Source organism: Pseudopipra pipra, chromosome 1 (assembly GCF_036250125.1).
Source record: "Pseudopipra pipra isolate bDixPip1 chromosome 1, bDixPip1.hap1, whole genome shotgun sequence".
NCBI classification, from domain to species: Eukaryota; Metazoa; Chordata; class Aves; order Passeriformes; family Pipridae; genus Pseudopipra; species Pseudopipra pipra.
Window position 1 is genome coordinate 136,036,823 of NC_087549.1, and position 23,546 is coordinate 136,060,368.

Consider the following 23,546-nt stretch of genomic DNA (forward strand, 5'->3'; position numbering starts at 1 on the left):
AGCTTTCCATGAATTGTGCTCCTTGTTGATCAAGACTTACATAGTCTTTGATTTTTCTTCACCTATTCAGAATACAAATAGAGGAAGATTGTAACATGAGGGGTATTTTAATGCTTTCCAGATACAGGGTGAAAAACAAGATTTATTAATACTTTAGTATTAACCTTTCTATGTGTACATGCCAAAAGAAGTAATAGGATCAAAATAAATGCTGAACGTGGGCTTTAGAAGCAAAATGCTGCAGCAACAGCAATGGAGTTAATATGAAACAAAATGTTTTTAATACTGTGTTCTACACTTATGAGCTGTGTTTTTATAGAACTTGGATTGGGCTTTTTAAAAAAGTTTAATAAGCAAAATCAGCTGCAGTCCTAGCAGCCCTTATGTATATCTCAAAGGCAGTATGAATGACTTCTGAAAGAAGAGAATCAATAAATATTCTTTTTTCTTCTGTAGGATCAGCTGATCCACACCCTCCAACTTGCAGCAGTGACAAGTTCACATGCGCGTATGTGCAGCAGTGTTTGTCCCTCGCTGCGAGATGCAACGGGGTTGAAGATTGTATGGATGGAAGTGATGAAATGAATTGTCCCATGGAGAGACCTACCACCGTGACTGCAGGCTCCTGCAAGGAAACAGAGTTCCTATGTGCCTCCACTGGCTGTATCCCATCCCTTCTGAAATGCGATGGTGTGTCTGACTGCCGCCTTAACGAAGATGAAATTGGCTGCCGTAAGTTACTTTCATTGCTATAGTTGTGGCAATGCTAGCTTGCCTAAACCAGTGATGTTTTAAGAAAGAAAAAGAGCAATATAATGAAGTATAATGTAAAATTCACCATTCCCTCATCAAAAAAATACTACGTATCACATATAATGCTGCAGAGACATTTTGCTGCAGAGACACTTTACATTTCCGAATAGTTTCGCTTATGCATTCTTATTCCCTGCCTATCAACTTTTGTAAATGCTTAAAAATTTATGTTGTATTTCTGTTAATAATTGCAAACATTTCTACATTTTTTCCATAGATCAGTCAACTGCATTTGCATTGGCTCTGTAATCTCTGATTCCAATATGACAGATAGACTTTAGCAGTTCTATAATTCAGTAATATTCAAGGCAGTCCTGACCTTTCAAGGATTTTTAAATCAAGTCTGTTCATGCAGCAACAGCAATCTCTGCCCCAAGCAAGGAAAAAGGCTCACAAACAAAACACAAGGACAACAGGCTTTGAACTCTGCACGTCTGCCCATTTCAAAACATTTCATTATTGGTATATGAACTGAGGCCTATGCTTTCTAGGAATTTCAAAATAATTAGCTACATTAAAAAAAAAAAAAAAAAAGAGGATTTTTGGATATAAAAACTTTTCTTCCTAAACTTTTCATGTTGTAAAAGTTTTTCTAACATTATATTTGATACTTATCAGAACAAAAAAAAAGGTAAATATCAGTTTGCAGAGGATTAGAAATTTGAGTTCTTTAGATATTGTATCAAAACTACTGAATATAAATGCAAGCCATTGCACATGCTATTTATTTTAACAAATTAGTGTATCAGACTAGCATGGATTTGGCAGACTATTTGTGCATGTCTTGTTTAGAAGTGAGCTCTGTGGTCTTGTTGGCAAAAGACATGATTTTGAAGGTATCTCTTATCTTAAATTCTACATAACCCAAAGGCATGTAGAAATTTTATATATTCCTTTCTTGAAATAACCCTCTCATCATTAACCTTTCTTTAAGTTGTTTCCTCTTCAATCTGTCCACTATTAGACCTCTGTGCTGTGTCCTACTACATGCACATCCCAACTCCACACCACAGCAGTTAATGTAGAATCTCAAAATCTGAAAGCCACAAGATTTCTATAATTATCAGTATCCCCCAAAAAATTGAAATGTTGGGGAGTTGGGGAGTTTGAGGGGTTTGTTTGTTTGAGGGGGGTTGTTTTTTTGTTTTGTGGTTTGTTCTGTTTTGTTTAATTTTTTTTATTGCTTTGACTTCTAAATAATGCCCAGAGATTGAGTGGAAATTAAATCCTTATCTAGTCCAAGAACAAAAATTCTCCATGGATGTTGCACACCTTTGGGGTTCTCAGCGGGGTGGAAACATTCAAGTCTGCAATCACATTGTGTTGCTCCAAAATTCAGTTCATAGTATAGAAACACGTGAATATTGGCATTATAAGATAGAAATACAGAAGCAGAGATTTGTGTTTCTTCTATGAAGAAGATACTGGTTGCAGGCAAAGCAAAAAGAAAGTGGTTAGTGCTAGTTTGGAATGGAATCAGTGGAAAGCTGATTACTGTCACAGCTGGTGCTCAGATCAAACTGTGTATGCCATGAGAGCAAGCATTTAATCTCTAGCTTTTTACTTTAAACATGTGAAAAGCCATAGAAGTTTGTCAACAGAGAAAGGTCAGAGAGAAAAAGTAAATGTCTCAAAAAATTTATTTATTTTATTGAAATTTATGCATAATCTAAAAAATTTATTGTTTTGCTAGTAACTCCAGTGTACATGTACTGTAATAATAGCACAGATTGAGAGTGTTTTTTAATTTTTTTTAGATTTTAGACTGAAAATTAATTTTTTTTCCTTGATGCAGATCCAATCTACCTGGTGATTTTAGAAAACTTCAATTTAGGAATTACTGACACCTTCCATTTTGTGTCCCATAGTAATTTCTTTCATTTAAGTTTAACAAGAGGTGGTCAAAAATGTTCTGGGTTCTGAATTCAGGAATTCACCAGGGAAAGTTTTCTTCTTGGATAAAGGCTAGTTGTCAAAAATGCATCTTGCAGAGATTAGACATAAAGCTCAAAAGAAAGCCAGGACAAAGCAAAACAAACAAACAAAAAACATTAGTCACATCTCTACTAAAACCACAGTTTGTACCACAGAAATACTTTTCTTCATGACTTAGAGATTTATGCAGACAGAATTTCCTGTGGACTTCACACAGCAGTTAGGTTGTACAGTAGTGTGCTAATACTGTTTTATATCAACTAATGTAGTGGATTTTATTATTAGTTGCATTTAACAAGAAAATCATGTAACTGTTTTCCAGTTATAGATGTTCTACTGGACCATCCCTTTTCTTGCTGTCAGTTTTAGTGAAGGTTACATTATCTCACCTATTTAATCCAAAACAAACATATTAGCACCAATGGGATGTATATATTACTTTTTTACAGACCCCGACACCATCTGATTGAGTGCTAATACCAATGAATAAAAAATGATTTCTGAGTTTTCTGTAGTGAACTAAAATCTTGTGATCCTGGTAGGTTTTAAATACCTAGGAAATATTAAAGATTATAATCTTTCAAACAGACTTTCTACAGGTTTAATTGGACCTGCAAAACTAAATATAGACAAAAATCTAATAATTTCACTTTCATGTCTTTATTGTTTTCAGTGCCTCCATGTGCTCTTAACATTCTTTGCCTCAGCACTGATAACTCAGCACTGATAACTTAATGTCATTGTCTTGAATTGCAAAGTATTTAGCAGTTAGATCCATTTGGTTGACTGTTCCCTCTGTAATGTGTTAAAATATTATGTGTTAAAAAATTAATTCCATCATTTTAAAACTGGTTGATGAATGAAAGTTGATTATGCTTTGTGATATCTTTTTATGGGTTTTCTTTGGGGCTTTGCAGCCTATGGTCTCAACATTTTAAGTTAATATGCCCTCCTCTTCTTCACAAATATTATATGGGAAATTTCAGTTTCTCTACCATCTGTGCTCTGTATTTGTTTACTTATTTAGCAACTCAGTAGTAAAGTCACATGCCTTTGAAGATGAAAGCTTGTAGAGGTCACACAGATGCAAGTTTATAGCCTACAGTATGAATCAGGCTTCTTCTGCTAGTTTTTTAACAGTGAGAAAAAGAAATACAGCGGATAATAACCACCATGTTACTTTTTGTTTCAGCCATTAAAGATTGTTTCAATGGTTCTTTGTTGTGTGCATCAACTAATCAATGCATAGCAGTCTCCCAGCGTTGTGATGGAATTGCAGACTGCATTGATTTCAGCCTTGATGAGTCCAGCTGTTCAGGTACTTAGTTTTGCTTAAAAATATAATTTGAAATAAAGAAAGTATAGCTATTTTCTACTGAATCTTTAGGCAGTCCTCAAACTTGACTGAGTTTCCTCTTCTAAAACTCTATCAAATTGTATCAGGCATGAGTCTTCCTGATGAAAGTATGACACAGATGAAAGAGGGAAAAAAAGATGAAAAATAATATGCTTAACATCTTCACAAGAGATGTTTGTTAAGGTATAAATGCATCATTAAAAAAAACCAAAACTTTACAACCCATTGTAGTATACTATTAGGCACTCCCTTAATTTTAGCCAGTTGAGTAATCCACTTATCAACCCATATTTTTGAGTTAATAGGATTGTTTGGGTTTTGTTTGTTTGTTTTTTTCAAGTGTATTGCAAATCCATGTTGGAGGATAAACCAAATAGCATTTGTTTTAGCACAATGAACTTGCCACAATATTCAGGTTTGGTTTGCAATAGTTAAATGGTAGAGAAAGATAAGTACAGGACAATAATACATATTCAATTGAATTTATTTTTATTAATAAAGTCTAACAAAAACGTAGATAATTATGTAAATAATTAAATCTAGGTTCAAAGCATCCCATTCAATGACACAAAGTTACTGCAGTTCTTTCCCAAGACAGTTACAAACACTGGGCCAGTTCTATGTTAACAGTACTCCCCTAGCTTTGCTGAAGATGCCTTAGAATTTAACTCTGTTTTTACAATTTTAAGAGTTATGTGATAAAGTTCACAATGTATGCTATGTATTGCAAAAATATAATTTGGGTCTTATTTTATATATTTTTATTATTTGAAAATAGAGTCAGTTGTAAAAGCCCCATTTCTGGAGTCAGATGAAGATCTGATTTGAGAAAAATTTGAAGCCTGCTCAAGTGAAGCATCAGGATTTCTATAAGAGTAAGAGCACGCTATTGCTTATAATGTACTCATGACTTCCCACTTATATCACCGAGACCGGGTCTAAAAGAAGAAGTTTTGGAAGTGTTAAGCACCAAAATGACAGATGTGAATATTCTGCCATTTTGAAAATTAGACAATGACAAACATAAAAACAGAGGGAAATTATAATCTTTAATTTTATGTTTGCAGTTTGTCCTGAAGAATACTGCAAAAATGGAGGAAGATGCATCATCAAAGGTGACATTCCATTATGCCAGTAAGTTTCATTGGTGATTGACTTGTGTTTGAGGTTGGATAAACTTGCTGTTAAAAGAGAAGTTTTGCTCCCCAGAGACAGAAACGACATTCAATAGAAGTGTATTTCTTAAATTGTCTTTATGTCTACACTATTTTTATTTACATTTAGTGAGTTAAATCACATTTTGAGAAGAATATTATTTATCAGATAGAATTTTCTGTAACTTTCATATGTCATTACGTGAGACAACCTGTTGGCCTGACACCCCGTTTTCTGTGTCTCGTGTTTCACATCAACATTTAACAACACATGCTTCTGTGCCTTATATGCAGCAGATGTTTTGTACCTCAGAGAAGATTTTACAGCATGCCATATACTGATCTTTACCTTTTTGGCGTGTGTTTGGAAAAAGAAAATAATGTTTTTCCACTTATTCCAAAAAAAAGGTTTAAACATATGCTTGCATTTTTTTTTTGGAAATGCTCTATGCTGAAAAAGAAATAATGTATGCAATTCTGATGTAGAAAGTACAAGTCATTAGAGGGTGTCTCAGGCTATCTGAAGGGATTCATTTACACAAGCTATCACTCTGTTTCCCATCGGGAAATTACAGGAGACTTTTGAAGTGCAAAGAAAGAAATGGTATGCATTATCATGCTTTTGTCTTTCTCTGCTTCAGTGGATCTTACCAAAGAGTTTGCCAAATTAATAAAGAACTCACTGTTTTATCAGAGTATCTGTCTTAGTCAAGACTACACATTAAGGTTTGTCTCCCAGTTGCTAGAAAATGCACATTAATAAGCCTGCTTTGTCTTTCAAGACAAGTTTATCCTTTACTCGTTGAAGAAATATAATAAATAACCTACTCAGAAAATGTAGGCACTTTCATACAGGGTACTTTGATTTGGCTTTCAGAAAACACTGTTAATTACCTGTAGATTTCCCAAAGAATCTCCTCTATTATAGAACAGAGAATGGTCTCTGCAAGAAGCTTAGAATTTCATTAAGGTGGCTGTTTCAAAACTTCTTGGAACCCATAAAGAGAGAAAAGGGACAAAAACAATAGAGAAATATTGCAGATGAAATAGAATGAAAAGTCAGCAGAAAATAAAGGGATTTGGAACAGGGAGTTTACAATTTGTAGATTAAGTCATTGATCAAAAAGAAAATTGCTTGTAGGGACAAAGCACTGCAGGAGTAATTGAGATTTTAAGCATACAAGAGAATTATAAGATTTGAACTGATGTTCAGACTTGCAAGAGAAAGGAAACCAAACTAGCAAGTCTTCTTTATACACAGAAATAAAAGACAGTTGGAATAAAAACAGTAAATTAAACTAGTACATAAGGTACTTTCCCTCAGCAGTCAATAACATGATATTTAACTCTGATGCAATGCATAGGCAATCAGAGAAAAGGGACAGAAATTAAAATGACCTAACTGATGGGCTAACATAACTCGAAGAGTCATATGTGCTTGTGTTGGGGAAATATGTCATCTCTGTTCAAGAATACCTGAAAAGCAGTGCATGTTGTAATAGTCAGAGGCTTCCTGAAAACTCTGCCAGCAAGGGAAGTGACTGGAGAGTAGCAAATGGAGAAGAAAAAGGATAACCAGATCAACAGTCCGATATCAATACCATTCAAGGCTTTATAATTATTCATACATATAATAACAACAGGAGAGGTAACCATTTCTGAGATAAACTTCAGCATGATTTTTTTGAAATCTCACTTGTCAACACCGTGAAAAAGAAAAAAAAAGAATAAAAATGTACGTAAAATAAAAAATGTAGAAGTATACCACTTTTCATTTCCTAGGGAAATTTTCATTTTCACATATGTGCACTAATGTAGCTTAAATATGCAAGGTAAATTTTTAGGGCGTCAACCTGGCTTTCTTTCAGTAGTAAGTAACTAAGAAGGATGGAAGGTGAGTAGCGGGCGAAAGGTGAGCTCTGACATCCCTCTGTGAAGAGAGGAGACCAGGTGGAAAAGGGAACAGTGGATACAAGTCTAGATAAAGTTCCAATATATACTGGAGTGAGCAACAGAGTTGGTGTATCAGATTACTGTAATTTCTGTTCATACTACTAAGAAAAGTTTCTCTTAGCTGGTGCATAATGATTGCACTAATATCAGTGAGAGATCACAATATTTGATAATGTGACTGATTGATATACTCGTGGTTGTTCTCAGTGAGAGTTTGTTGTGAACAAATGCGGAGAAAGGATCCTTTGTGGGTGATGGTTAGCTTCCTACTTTAATGAAACATCTTGATTGTTATCCTGGTCCTCCTTGGTATTTGAATTTTTGAGTAAAGTTTGAAAGCCACTTGCATTTGCTTCTCCTATTTGGCCAGAAGGCTACTTGGGGTGCACATCAAACATGGTTATCTTGGTTTTACTATTTCATGGGTATTTTCTTTGTTGGCCAGACTAGATGGGGCTTTAGTCTGAAATTCTATGGCCACTCTCATTTGACAAAATGTGACTCCTTTGGTCCTAAGTGATGTCCCTTCTGTAGTCATGCAGTCAACTCTCTGATGCTGGCAATCAGCTACTGTGATTGCACATGCAAATCATGATCATTTGAGCAATGATGACTAGAATTTTTGCAATTTCAATCCTCTGATTTCAAAACCATTCCTTTGATTATATGCATACTTTCCCCAACTGTTTTTCTAGTGGGTTTTTGTGTTCATGTTTTTGTTTCAAAGTAGACCACAGACTTCTGGAAACATAGGAGAGGAATATAGATGAGAACAAGCAAGCTGGGAAAAGTGTAACACACTGAAATGGAATGGTGAGGCTTCAAAGACTGTACTGATGTTGAAAAATAGAACCACTGAGAAAAAAAATATTTTACCAGACTGTTAATACTTAATTTTCATTCTCATCCAGCTGAACAAGAATAATACAAAACATGTACATTTAAAATGTACTAAATTTCACATATAATAAATATCAGATCACTGTCAAATCAGCAAACAGTTTGGGCTGGAAGGGACCTGCAAAGTTCATCTAGTTCAAACCCCCTGGAATGAGCAGGGACATTTTCAACTAAACCAGGTTGCTCAGAACCCCATCTTGAATCTACCACATCTCTGGGAACCTGTTCCAGCGTTTCACTGTGTTCATTGTAAAAAATGTCTTCTATCTAGTCTGAATCTCCTCTTCTTTACTTTAAAACCACTATCCCTGGTCCTACTGCTCCAGGCCTTGGTAAAAATAGAACGGAATGGAATGGAATAGTTTATATTGGAAAAGACTTAATACAATGCTTGACTTTCCTTTTATTTTATACAAATATTTTCAGTGTAATATACCAAATTTCAGAGCAGTTACACTTACTAGTAGTTAAGAGTATAATATGAGTGATCTTATTAGTGTTTGAATCATGAGAAGATTCTATCCTTTAGCACAAAAAAAGTAATTACGTTCACTGGCCTGTAATTAAACAGTCGTGTTAAAATTTAGAAATACATCTTCATTAAACAGTTCTAAAATTAATTGAATACATACCATCTAGCTAACTGAGCTCTGGAGATTAGAATTACAAGGAGTCATTATACATAGATAATAAATTTTGGTTGGTTTTGTTAGTTGTATATCTGCATGCTGATTTGGCCCAAAAAATAGAAACCTATTTTGTTTCTTTCCTTTATTTGATAAAAGCAAAGATTATTTTCCCTCTATGTTTAAGAAAAATAATTGATTTTACAGGGTAGTAATTAATTCAGAGGAGAGGAAATTTTGCTTATTCTTCTTAGAAAAGCTAAAAGTTTTGTGGTTCTCTATTTTTTGCTTCTTTCCTTCTCACTTTTAAAATGAGCTTATTATTATAACAGAAAAAAACTGTTTTAAATTGCAAATGAAGTATTTTTTCCTCAGTATTACAATAGCAAACAGTATTCCACAAAATAAAAAAAAATAAAATAAAATAAAGAAATTTTTTGGTAGTGAAGACATTTTTTCAGAATATGATTTTGTCTTCAAAATATTGACTTCTGGTAAGCACAATAAATTTTGGAAAAGGAGTCCTGGAAAGTGGCATGCAGCTTTAAATAATGCCTTGGTAGACTGATACTTTTTCCATTTGAGTATCACATGTGGCAAAGGAGGGAAATTCTCATCCTCACTGGACAATATCTTCCAGCAAGAAGTGTAGTTGTTTGGGTTTTTTCTAAATATGTTTTACTTTGGATGTACTCTTGCCTGTACTGTTTTACTGTTTTTTGAGGGCTGATGGTGATAGTTATCTTTAAAAACTAAAAGTGGGGGGATTATTTTAATATCACACAGGATGTCATGAAAGTGGAGTGCTAATGATATTCCAGACTTACAAGATAAAATACTTGGAAGCCTCTAGACTGTAATTTGATGGAAATGCAAAGTTAAGAGACTGACAGTATAGAAACAATTCATAAGTAAAGTGAGTTTATAATGGGAGAAGATGGCAGTTTCCATTTCAGCTGTTTGTCCTGCTGCTCTCAGAAATTCCCACTTTAGTTAAAGATTGCTGACACAGTAGCTGCTGAAGCACAGCAGATTATTAACTGTTCAAACAAAGCAAATTGAAAGAAACAAAGCAAAAAAATTCATACTGATTTCACTGCTTTCCTAATAATTTCCTTTTAGATTTATTGAACAAGTGGAAATAGGATAAATCTATATCTAGCCTATATACTTACCCAAGAAAGTTGTGGTCATGAAAACCAATTCTACATACAGGAAGAATGAAACAAGGATGTAGCCATGAATAAAAACAAAAGCCATGATGAGTAGTCAAAAAGATAAAACATTGAATCAAATGCTACGCTAAGATTTGCCTTCTGGGAAACAAAGACATATATATATATATATATATATATAGAGAGAGAGAGAGAGAGAGAGAGAGAGAGAGAGCTACCATAGAAAATTTTTTTACTTATCTTTCCATTACCCAACTGCCATCTGGCAAGTGATGTTGAAGTAAATAAAATAACAAATTCAGGTTGCCTGAGTTGGGTAAAATCGAATATGGGAAGACAGGTTAATATGTCTACTCTCCAGAACAAATTAGACACAATTTGCCCTGAAAGAAAAATACAGTATATTGACGGGAATGCATTTTAAAGAGTTGCTTACAGGAAACTCTTTCCTAAAGTTTCTATTTCATATATTTCTTATTCAGAAAGGTTGCATGAAATCAAGGTACCTGATACAAAAATACTGTTGCTTTTTGGTTTTTCATGTTTCTAACTTCATAGCATTCTCCAAAGGAAAATCCCATAGGGATTATTGTGCAGTGCAGCAGAGACTTAGATTCATAAATCTTAGCATTTTGTTCATTTTGTAATAGTTGGAAGGAAGCAATTTTTGCTTTTGCTGCTGACTGCCTACTCACAGGATGTTCAGTGATCATTTCACAACACAAAAAAATAGGAAAAAAAAATCTAGAATCCACCAGATCCTTCATATAATAGAATTCAGGTAATCATGTTCCTTCATGTAGAAAGAATATGTCAAATTTGTCTAATAAGTTTGTTTTTTTCTTTTTTTATTTTCCCCACTTATACCAAACTACTTCAGTTTGGCCAAATCAGTTTTACCTAGTGAGAACCTTCTTGCTATTGAGCGAAGTATCAATTATTTCTTTACAAATGGATTCACTGGCTATCATTTTGTATTTAGAAGCAGTTTACTTCGAGCTTTGCTTTTTTCTTCCTCTTTGAAGATAATAGTATAATCCTGAGGTCAGCTCTTTATCACACTGAAGCCAGCTGCTTCATGCAGTTTGCAACTCCTAGAAATGATGAAAAAACCCGAGTGACATTTATCTTGGTCAAACCTAATTGAATACATAGGGCGATCTGCCACCTTCTCCAATGAGGCAGCGAAATCCTGTGAAGTTCTCTTGGGAATGGTCTGAATCAGTCGATTGTTGAATCAAAAGATTCCTGGGGGAATCTGTCTTTTTCATTTTTTTTATTATAAAACTAAAACAAGGTTGTCTCTATGTAAACGTTAAAATTTGACTGTAATTGAAAGCCAGGTGATATAGTCAATTAAACAAATATGACTGAACAGACCCAAAGCTTGGTTCTACAACAATGTTTCTGATAATTTTTTTTTGAATTCTTGATTCAAATGTAAATCAGACTTTCTCATTTAACTCTTGGGTTTTGGTCTCTTTTTGTACAGAAAACCAAAGCTCAGGACATCTTTAAAACTGGAAGCAAGCTAAGTAGCTTATAGTCTTTCTCTGTTCTCCTGAGGTGAAATATTACTGTAACAAACAGAAAAAGCCTCTCTTGAATGACTCATTGCTAGAATCTGAAGAGCACTCACAATGAAAGGGCTTATTTTAAATATAGCCCACTGGTCATTTTGGAAAGCAACTGTGAACTAAGTGTTTTCAAATTGTCTCTTAATGATATGTGGGGATGTTTTTGCCTGTTACTGGTAAAACATCAGTAAGGAATTTCTGGGACAGTTTTTTATGAACAGTTTGTACAACCTTTTCTTGCAAAATTTTGGAGTTGAGAGGTGTTAACACTTAGCTTTGGGAATAAAAGTGGCTGTGGATTTCATTATAAAAGCTGGATTTAGTACTTTATCAACATTATTGCAACTCTCAAGATCAGAGGGAGAATTATATTTTGTGTCTGAACAAAATAATTGATGTTTTAATATGAGGATACTATCATCTTATTGAGAAGGGCATAATTTAGTAGAAACAATGAAAATTACTTGGATATATGAGAATAATAAAGCAAAAATATTTCTCCTCGGTTGTATCAGCAATGCTTAAGGTGCTGAAAGCATTCGATTTCTCTGATAAACATCCTATATTTCTCTTTTGATTTTCAATATACTCTTTAAAAAGACTCAAAGTGAAATGAGATAACTACAAGGTGTAGGAAACTACTGCTGGATTTTTATTATTACTAAGTGCAGTGCATTGTACCTCAGAATTACTTATACAAAACTGTAAGCATTATTACATTTAAAATTCAGGAGATGGGTTTGTGTACAGTGAGGAGAAGCTTAGGATCTGGAAAGTGTATGTGTAGGAGAGGATGCTTGTTGAGTGATAATATGAGAGATTTTTATATGGGAGAATGTTAATTAATGTTGGATGTTGGATGTTTGCCAAAGTATTGAGGGTTCCCCAAAGAGTTACTCCTACTAACACCAAATGCTCAAGAGTAGCAAACATACATAGAAAGTTTTAAACCACGACTTTTTTTTCTCTTTTTTTTCTAAACAGGAAAGAATAGCAGTAAAATAATAAATACTTTTCAAAAGAGAGAAGAAAGGGAACAACTGAGGAAGTATAAACAAAAGCATTGCAAAGATGCTTGTGCTACAGCCATTTCTTCTTCACATTCATGTGGCTGTCTTTTGTCCACAGAAATTTAAAAACATCTTTGGGTATATCTATTTATAGGCACATAAATTACTCTACATTTTTTGGATTATATTAAATCAAACAATAATTTACACAGTCTGGGTTCAGATTGTCTTACTTAGCTTGAGAAACAGTCTTCTTTCAGACTCAGTCTTCTTGGATTTAAATGAAAGTCAGAGACAGCACTTGCTGTAAAAGCCAGTATTCTCATCCCCAAAAGTTACACCTGCATGTTTGCATATCAAAACTTAATTGAATGACAATTAGCTCTCCATTAGAGCCCTCTCTGTAGGAGGCATCTGGAGGCTGCTGGTTGGATGCACCTAATACAATACAAAATTTATCATAAAACTTGTAAACATGACTTTTGGAAAACATATCATGAAGTGTGTTGATAGGAGTTTTGAATTATGACTACGATGAGAAATACTGTGATGCAGATAAGTCTCTTCTGATGGCAGGAAAGATGAGGATGGTAGAGGTCTGTATTTGAGAATTTCTGTTATTGTGTAAGCTGTGTAGAAAAGCCATATATCTTGTATTCTGTCCTAACCACACCCTGGTATGTGGCCTACTCTGTCTGACCCACTAAACACACTGGTGACACAATGTTCTCAAGCTATCTTGCTTGTTTGCAATTTTCCCTCTTGTTCAGTCAATGTGAATTTAAGTCTCCAAGAATTATACCCTTTGTGCTGTTGCTAGGTGGCTAAGGGATTTCCCAAAAGCAGCAAATTCTACTAAATGAAGAACTTTTGAACTTTTCTTGCCAGCTTTTGCAGTGTTGACTGCCCTGGAAAGCTCCATGCATTTTAATTTTAATCACACACACAAACATAGAGGATTTTTCTCGATGCCTGGAAGGATCTTTTCATGTTTGCTATTGCTCTAATCAGCTACTAGGCTACATCTCTAAGCAGGAAGCAGTAACTGTGTGCTATTCCCACACAGACACTTGTAGACCATTTAGAAAAAAAGTACACACACCTTTAAACTAAAATAATTATGTCTGCACCTGGTCTGAAAGTTGCATTTTCACTGTACAGAAATACTTTTCGTTCAAAAATATGTACTGGATTGTAAGATAGATATGAACTGTGAAATATCCTTTAACATGTGTTAAGTTAATGTGGCTCATGCAAGAGTTACAGTATGGATGTCAACACCGGAGTTACTTCAGTAATAAACCTCTCTGGTGGGTGCTGAATGCCCACCAAAGCCACTCTATCACTCCCCTCCTCATCTGGACAGAAAGAGAAAATGAAAAGTTTGTACATTGAGATAAGGACAGATAGAGGTGACTGAGCAACTGCCATCACAGGCAAATCAGATTCAGCTTGGGGAAATCAGTATAATTTATTGCCAATCAAATCAGAAATAAAACTAAATCTTAAAATATCTTCCCCCCTTCTTCCCAAACTCAACTTCACTCCATGATAACCAGCGACAGGACAAGAGGACATAGTCTCAAGCTACACCAGGGGAGGTTTAGGTTGGGTATTAGGAAGAAATTCTTCACAGAAAGGGTGATTAGATATTGGAATGTGCTGCCCAGGTGAATTCACCATCCCTGGAGATGTTTAAGGAAAGACTGGACATGGCACTTATTGCCACGGTCTAGCTGACATGGTGGTGTTTGGTCATAGGTTGGACTTGATGACCTCAGAGATCTTTTCCAACCTAATTGATTCTGTGATTCCTTACTTTTCCACCTCCTCCCCTCCAGCAGTACAGGGGGATGGGAAATGAAGGTTGTGGTAAGTTCATCACAAGTGCTGCCACCATTGCTTATGTACTCGACCTGGGCCAGGATTGGGTCCATCTTGCAGCCGGCTGGCACTGGCTTTGCTAAATGTGGGGGAAGGTTCTGGCAACTTTTTGTAGAAACCACCTCTGTAGTCCCACCCAGCTGCTACAAAAACCTTGCTATGCAAACCCAGTAGTACATCAGTCATCAAATTAGGCTTCAGAATTCAGTAAATTGCAGGAGGTTGAGATTTTGTTTGTTTGTTTTAAATGATGGAGGTGAAAAAGGGTTGGATTTAAATTAATTGTGTGTTGGGTTTGTGTGACCAAGTTTTGGTAGTGGAGAGGGGGGCTGCAAGGGTGGCTTCTGTGAGAAGCTGCTATGAGCTTTCCCCATGTCCGAGACAACCAATGCCAGCTGGATTCAAGACAGACCCGCTGCTGTCCAAGACCAAGCCAATCAGAGAAGTTAGTAACATCTCTGTGATAACATATTTAAGAAGAGAAAATAAATTATTGCATGGATGTAATTCCACTCAGAGAAGAGAGGAAAGAGAATATTTTGGAGGAGCAACTCTGCAGACACCAGGCCAATGGAGAAGGAGAGGGAGGAGGTGCTCCAGGCACCAGAGCTGAGGTTCCCCTGCAGCCCGTGGTGCAGACCATGGTGAGGCAGCTGTGCCCCTGCAGCCCATGGAGGACCACGAGGGTGTAGAGATCCCCCTGCAGCCTGTGGAGGAGACCCACGCCAAAGCAGTTGGGTGTCCAAAAGAGGGTTGTTATGCTGTGAGAGTCCTGTGCTGGAGCAGGCTCCAGGCAGGGACCTGCTGACCCATGGAGAAAGGAGTCCCCACTGGAGCAGGTTTCCTGGTAGGGCTTGTGAATCCCTGGGGGAACAGGCTGGAGTAGTCTGTGCCTGAAGGACTGCACCCCATGGAAATGGACCCAGGTTGGAGCACTTTGCAAAGAACTGTAGCATGTGGAAAGGACCAACACTGGAGAAGTTTGTGGAGAACTCTTTCAACAGAGTGGTAGCGATCCAACGCTGGGGCAGAAGAAAGACTCCTCTCCCTGACCAGTGTCAGAAACAATCCATGATGAACTGACTGTAACCTCCATTCCCCATCTCCCTGTGCCACTGGAGGGAGAGAAGGTGGAACCCAGGAAGGAGGGAGGAGTGTGGGGAAGGTGTTTTTAAGATTTGGTTTACTTCTCATTATCCTACCCTGATTTTTATTGGTAATAAATTCAATTAATTTCCCCAAGTCAAGTCTGTTTTGCCCATGACAGTAATTATAAGTGATCTCTCACTGCCCTTATCTCAACCCATGAGCCTTTTGTTATATTTTCTCTCCCCTGTCCAGTTGAAGAGGGGAGAGATAGAATGGCTTTTGTGGCACCTGGCATCCAGCCAGAGTCAACCCACCAAAAATTGTTTCCCTGAGGATGAGAAAACTAACTGACCAGAATATGTGATATTTTATGTACATTATGTGTGCTTTTATATCAGCAGACTAGATGACAAATTATCATATGGCTTCCTAGCTGTGCTGAAATAAACCGTGCCTTAACTCACTCTCTGGGCAGCCACAAGAAAGCCAAAACCATGGTGATTCTCTCTTTGTTCAGACAGAAAGGATTGTTAACAAGCCCAAACTGGCTTCTCCATTTTTATTTCTAGTTCTGTATGTACTTAGGGCACCTTGGCAGCTGTATAAATTCCTTGGATGGATTTCAGGTATCAACTGTGTATAAACACATACATTGCACTAGGCTAACCCTTAACAAGTGCCTTTGTTAGAAAAGAAAAGAAAATAGTATTGGAATCAACAATACCTGACAATGGCTTCTTTAACGTAAGTGCTAGGTGAGATTATACAGTAAGGATTGTCTAAATTCTAACATTAAATGTGCTTAAGCTCTAGGTCATTAACTTAGTATATTAGAAAGTTGTTTTCATTGCTTCATGAGTTATTTCCACTTAGAACTTTCCAATTTCATACTTTAATCTTTTTGGCATTCATCCTTATTAACTATTGTATTTTTCCACTGATGAAACGCCTGCTCAACTGAGTTTGGTGGCAAAAGTTGGGCAAATAAAAAAAAATTGCTTAGGCTTACAAAAGTGAGCTAACAACGAGTTGACTACATACAGTTATATGGAGCTTGTATTATGCAGTCCTTGCATGCTTGAGTTTCCTATGCAAGCTACTGAAACTGCAGCTTTGCATCACTAGGAGCTGAACAAAACATTTTTAAAGCAGTGCTACTTAGAGATGAATATTCCAATGCTTGTTTTTTACAGAGCAGGATTCCAGTTTACAAATAATTTTTTCACCTCTGGTAACTTTCAGATTTTAAGTACTCTTTCGTAATCCACTGATTTTTATCAGGTAAATTAAAGTGCATGATTTGATCTATATTGTAGTCTATCAAAAAAATTTAAAAATTTAAAACACAGGACTTATTAACGGACTTCAATAGGTGGGAAAAAAGCACTTTTATTTGCTTTGCCTTTCTTTATCTCTTCTGTAAATTAATATTTTATTGATGTGGACTTTTTTGGGGTCTTAGGAAAATGGAAGAAAGAGCTAAAACCTTTTAATATTTTAGTATGTGAAAAATATTGTGTTTACATAGTCATAGAAATTCATGAAGTCTACCTTCTTGTCTCTTTTGCTTCTAGAGTTGAAGGTGAAACAATTTGGCAGGATACATTTTGAGAGGCTACGCAGTAGCTACTCATTATTGTAGTTCTAGTGTTTTAATAGGTCTTGTCAAATTTTTCTCCATTTGTCATGGCTTCCCTTATGTTATCAATAAAGTCTATCACTATGTTGGTTACTTTTTGTAATGAAATCAGCAAAAAAGCCACAGACTGAGAATGTTTTAGTTAATGGTAGTAGCTGAGAATTTCTTTCTGATGGATCATAAGATAGTAAAGAAAAGCTAAAAATGAACATACAGCTGTATTCAACAATATAAACTGGATTATAGCAGTATAGCAATTATTCTTCATTTAGCATTCATATCTATACATATATATATAGATAATGCTTCTAAAGCTATCTTTCTAATACCTTTCTAATACTATCTGTGCTACTACAGATAGTGAGATACAAGTCTCTGTAAAAAAAGAAGTTGTGGATATACCTGATGCTTTATTCTGAACTACAAAAACCATACTGCTACAGAAACTACATTTCAAGATGGGTCTGTGCAACACAACTGTGCATTTAAATATCATGTAGAAGTTGATATATTACCAAATCACTCTTTCTTAGCTTTTTAAAGTTATATATTTATTTCTATCGTCATTGAAATATATCAGACGCTAAGGCCAAAGTAAGATTTTAATAGGTGTCATAATGGGGCCACAACAACGGACCTTACATTATTTTATTTCTCTCTATGTTTTATATGGTTGAACCACTGTGTATATGAAAAAGATGGTGAAACACTAATCAGCTTTCTCTGTGTAGTCTTACACCTCCTACAAGGTCAATGTCACTTGAATTTTAGTCTTATGAAAAAGTCCTCCAGAAAACCTTTTCCTTAATCATCCTGAACTACTCTGAAATTCTACACTCTGAACTTCCCCTATATCTACAGGCAGGTTGCATCTGTACCTTGCACATTCTTTCCTGATTTTTCATTTTAAGATGCATTTTCTTACCTGTCACATCTAACAAAAGCTGTCATCATCATGCACCTCAGTTACTGACCCTCCTTACTTGAATGACTACAAGGTTTTCAGGCTGATGTTCCTCAAAAGCAGTCCCCAAGAGGATTCTTCTGACTGTTGCTTTGACCATATTGTTCTTCTTTTTGTGTCTCTACTCCCTCTTTCTTATTGCATCAAATGTTAATTATTGACCTTGCTTTCCAAGCCTTCATAATTTATTCTAACTTCATCTATCATTTCTCATTTTAAAAATATAATTTGAATACATTTGCTACAACAGAGAATATATCTGTCCCTACCCAGAGCACAACAATAGCAATAGATTTTCTATGTTTTTAACAGCATCCTTGTCAAAGTTTAAGGCACAATTTGACAAAACTCTGTATACTTACTGAATAGAAAGTAGGTTTCTCTTTCAAAATAACTTCATTCCAAATATGCATGAAACAAAGACTGAGCACAGGAAAGATTTAGGCATATGCTTTCCTTATAAACCCAGAGGAACAAAGCATAGTACAATAATCTTGCCTTGGACATTTGAGCTTCTTTTACAACTTTTTTTTCTTCAGCCTCTAGCCACCTTTTATAATTACCTATTTTTTTCTAGTAGTATGAAGTCTTCATAGGTGGTATTGGTATGCAAAAGCTGGAACAAATAATATGGTAAATTTTTAAGGTTTTCTTTATTTGAATATATTTTCTTACAGCTATGAAGAATGTGCAAATAGTCACAAAAAATTCACAGCAGTGAACTGTACAATTCTTTCGTTGAGGCAGGCTAGACTGCAAGATTCAAAGTTATGCTGATAATTAAGAAGCACATGTGTGCTGCAATAGTAATCACAATTAAAATTTCCCCTTTTTAGGCTGGCTCAAGAAAGTATTTTATAACTCACAAGGTCTTGGGGAAAAAAAAGCAAACAAAACCCCAAACAAACAAAAAAAAAATCCCCCAAACCCAAACAAAACCTTTGTTAATACCATGGGCTAAACTCATTCATTTGTACCTTCTTTTTACTTGGAACTGGGAGAAGAACGATTTGCATTCAATGATGAAGGGAAGAGGTTCTGAGGAGATGGAGTAATTTTTTAAAATATGAATAAAAATTTTCCTTCTTGTAAATGAAGTGTGTCCTCATTAAAAGGTATTTCCATCCAATATGCCATGACACTCTCCTTTCTAATATTTCTAAAATACAATAGATGTCAGAAGACTCCTATCTGTAGCTCATATTCTGGTGTAGTGTGGTGAGTTGACCCTGGCTGGGCACCAGATGCCCAGAAAAGCCACTCCATCACTTCCTTCCTCAGCTGGATAGGGGAGAGAAAATGTAACAAAAGGCTCATGGGTTGAGAAAAGGACCAGGAGAGCACTCACCAGTCACCGTCATGGGCAAAATAGACTTGACTTGGGGAAAATCACTGATGGGCTCAGCCTTCACAAACAGCAAGTATGTTTTGGAGTTGTGGCTGCCATGGGCTCTGTTGGATGGGGAAGCTCCTGGCAGCTTCTCACAGGAGACACCCCTTTAGCCCCCCTGTTTCCCAAACATTGCCACATGAAAAAAAACATGTAGCATTAGTGAAACAGGAAGCACAGAGTAACTGTAAAAGACATTTTTTTTAGTGGTTTAAAAAATGATTGCAGCTAAGTATCCAGAGCAGTGCCAAGTATGCGCATTCCTCATGAGCAGTTTCACTCTTCTGCAACAAAGAACCCGCATGGAAATATTTTTTTTGCTCTTGTTATTTTTAGGGCAGTTCAAGCAGCAGTTTCAGACACAGATTTATGAAGCCTGGCAGTCCTGAGAATAATTGTACAAGTCTGGAATTGAGGATTTTTGAGCTTAAGATGTGCAGCTCCCCTAACATAAGGTCTTCCAAAGCATACAAGCAATTTTAAAGCTCATATCTCACCTACTTTCAAAAGGTTTTTGATGAAATGCTGCTAAATTATTAATAAGGTTTATCCTTTTCATTTGTGGGTTACTTCTTCATCATTAACACGCTTCTGATAGTGCTGTCTCTCCTTCAGCATTTTTGGTGTGCCTTTTTCAAGCTCTTTTTGAGAGGGACTCTTTGGAGTTTTGATGAGCTTTGATGAAAAGGGACCCAGATATAATAACAACCACAGGATCTGCAATAGTAAATTTTAAGTATGTAAGCAGGTGTTAAGTTTCTACATGTTCTTAGAGACCTGAGAAGCCAGAAAAACCATTTTTGAAGAAAAAAAAAACGCCAAAAACCTGTTGTATAAACGTGGAAGCATAATATGAGTCTTTGCAGAATTCTTGGATTTTCTTATTTTCTCATTTCAAAAAGCTGAAAACCAAATCAATAAACAGCACATTTTTTTTGCTATTTATTTTTTAGTGTTACTGAAGCTTCTGGAAGACTAGTCAGAACAAGGCAATGATAGATGTACATAACTGTTTGATGAAAAGATTCTGCTGGACTTTAGTTGTGAATTATCAGACTCCAATTAAGAGTGATCAGTAAATACTATTTTCAGTATATACCAAGGCAAAACAGGAATTATTTATTCCACCTGGAATCAATGCTCAGTTTTCAATCAGGCTTTTATCTTTTTGTTGATAACGTCACATATAATATGCAGGAATAAATCAGATATCCTAAATAACAATCAATATCTGTCCATCTTTAATCTCTACTCCCTTCTTTTATGGAAACATTGGCTTATGTGTTCATTTCAGCTTCCTTAGAATGACTGCAAACTAAACTCCTTGTAGGAAAATAACAACGATATTAATAGAAATTCCACATCTGGATCTAGGATAGAGCCTACATATCTGTTATCAATGAACGTATCAAGATTCATTTGTATGTTCCAAAGCATGCAAGGGTAAGATAGGAATTGATGGAGATACATTAGCTCTCTAAACAGTGCCAATCTTTCCAAATAATTACTCTAAGCTTACAACCAGTTCAGGCAAACCACAATTATATGCAGATCATAAGGAATGGAAGGATTATTTGCCTTTCCGTCCACATTCACTTTGAAATCGTGTGTTTATGAAATGTCATGAGAAAAACACTGCATTTGCTAACCTGCCTTATGATTAGCTAAGCTGGAGTTTAGGTCCCACAGAACGACTTTCTTCCACTGCATGGTTACCACAAAATAAGCACATCTGCTGTAACTTTAAAATTGTGGATCCAGTAATGCTTTCCTGTCCACCACAGATATGGCACACAGGACATTTCTCCAATTCTTGGCTCTTGATTCCCAGTGAAGTCACCACCCACAAAGTATTGTCTGTGCAAGTCAGACTTTGGCAGCAGGCTCAAGAGCAAAGGCTCAGACTCAAACCATAAGAGATATGTCAGCAAACAGTTTAACTTCCTTTTTGCTGTGTGGGTGACCAGAGCAACAGGAAGGCTGCTTTTATTGAATCCTCATGGAAAGTAAGTTCTCAAAGTCTCTTTCTTGAGGAAGAAATAAAAGAAGAGTTGGAATGGAACTGCTTAGGGACAAGCTCAGGAAAACATAATTAACCTCAAAGGTAAACAAAATTACATAAAATGTTATTCACAAAACTGCCAAGTGCATAAACAAGCGTTGATCTCAAGTTAACCCTTTAGACTTTCAAGAAAAGACTGTCTGAGGTGCTAGCAACATTTCAGTGGTGAAATAAAAAAACAGTATTCAGTTCTCAGTTTACAAAATGGAGTAGATCCTTCAGTTTGCACTGATGTTTATGTAGTTTCTAAAATTTATATATACCCGCAACAAATCCTGTTTCTACTCTTGCCAGCACTTTGGCCCCATAGGCTTTGTACTTCTAGATTCATTCTTGAGCACTAAAAGAAGTTCATAGTAGTAACACCACAGTAATAATTGAACCAATTCTTCAGCTGATGTAAATGTTCTTCTCTCCGTCTGGAAGTGAAAAGTGAAAAAGACAGTCAACATTACACCAATCCAATGTTCACTGCCTAAATTAGACAACATTTTGTTCATGTCTTACAAAGAGGAATTACTTTGAAATAGAATTTTGCTTTAATTTATTTTGTGTTAGAATTGAAGATACTGTTTTTAATGAAAAGGATCTATTTTTTCCTCTTAATTTTGTTTTTGTTGCTAAAGAGTCCTTAAAAAAACTTTTAAGTGGCCAGAAATAAGCTGCTGGTCTGCTGAACAATGAAACAATTTCATCATGGTATTGAACTGTATAAATTACTTAAGGACAACACTTGACTTTGATTTTTTTTCATTTTTTGATTCGAAGTTTGTGACAAAGCCCAGTCCAAGTACAGATTCTCTGTTTGATTGGTAGTTGTCATTTTCGAATGTTTAAAGAATAGTTTTTATAATCCTTATGAAAGGATTTCCCATATTTAAAGTTATTTGATTTTTTTCATTACTCTAAACATAGCTGATTCAGTTTTATTCTTTGTTACAGTCTTATTTTGCTGTAATCTTAATGTTTTGTTATTGAGACTACTTCAGATCCAGTGGATGATTGTGATTAGATTTGTTGTTAATACAGTCCCTAAATATTGTCAATGCAGAATATAATACAAGCAGGTCTAAAGAGTTATAATATAAGCAGCTTCAGCTAGAAACAGACAGGTTTGCAGTCTTTAGCCTTGCAGAATGCACAATTGCAAGACAACAAAGCACCTATGTGGTTACTTTAGGATTTTCTCTCTGTATTAGACTGGATCTTAGTGTTTTCACTCATATGCCCAAAAGTGAGTCCCTGTCAGGGCAGGGATCCACCTGCACCATGCCTGCGGCCTCGGGAGACCAGTTTGCACAGTTGACCCAGCCTCCAGCAGCATTTCACACCCTTTTGCACTCTGATGTGCACCACAGTCAATCGCAACCAGCACAGCCCCCACAGTTCTGGAATGCATTCATTGTGTGAGCATCCAGACAGTTCCTCCTGCAATACCCACCCGATGTTCTTATCTTAGGGCAAATCACATTGTTCACCAGAAACAGCAAGGTGGGGGGCAGGCAGGGTTGTGATGCACAGAAAAACCTGACTATCTCTCATCACTGTCACAAACCTTTTAACTAAGTTATTAAAATCTTAAAGACTGAATTGAGAGAATAAAAAAAACACAAATTCTTATCACTTGTACTGTAATTTGTAGCTGAAGAATGTCTATATATAAAAAAAAATTAAGTCCCAAACATCGACTCACAGACAAAACCCATAATGCAGGATGTTTTCCTCTGGTTTCCACCTTTTAAGACAAGCAGAAGCAGGCTCAGGCCCCTGTCACTTCCCAGCAGTTGCATGCCTCATGATGTACTTGTGTATGAGAAAACACCTGCAGACACAGCCGCCAATGATTTTTATTGGAATTTTTACCATATTTTCACACCTAGAAGATGAAGACCCCAAAAGTGGAGTAGTTCTGTGGCTGACAAGGTCTCAATATTTTATGACCTACCCTAAAGTCAAATTCGGACTAAAAAAGAAAATTTGGCACTTTTTTCCTGATAATACTGTTATGTTATTTTTTA

The 23,546-nt window shown here is 35.9% G+C and overlaps 1 protein-coding gene across 1 annotated transcript in view; it reads left to right on the top strand.

The window, feature by feature from the left end:
- Window positions 1-23,546, top strand: part of MALRD1 (MAM and LDL receptor class A domain containing 1) — a 246,779-nt gene that overhangs the window by 192,216 nt on the left and 31,017 nt on the right. Inside the window, exons 34-36 of the mRNA XM_064634936.1 lie at window positions 457-732; window positions 3,941-4,066; window positions 5,173-5,239. Of these exons, the coding sequence (XP_064491006.1) occupies window positions 457-732; window positions 3,941-4,066; window positions 5,173-5,239 (469 nt within the window). The remainder of the gene's footprint in view (window positions 1-456; window positions 733-3,940; window positions 4,067-5,172; window positions 5,240-23,546) is intronic.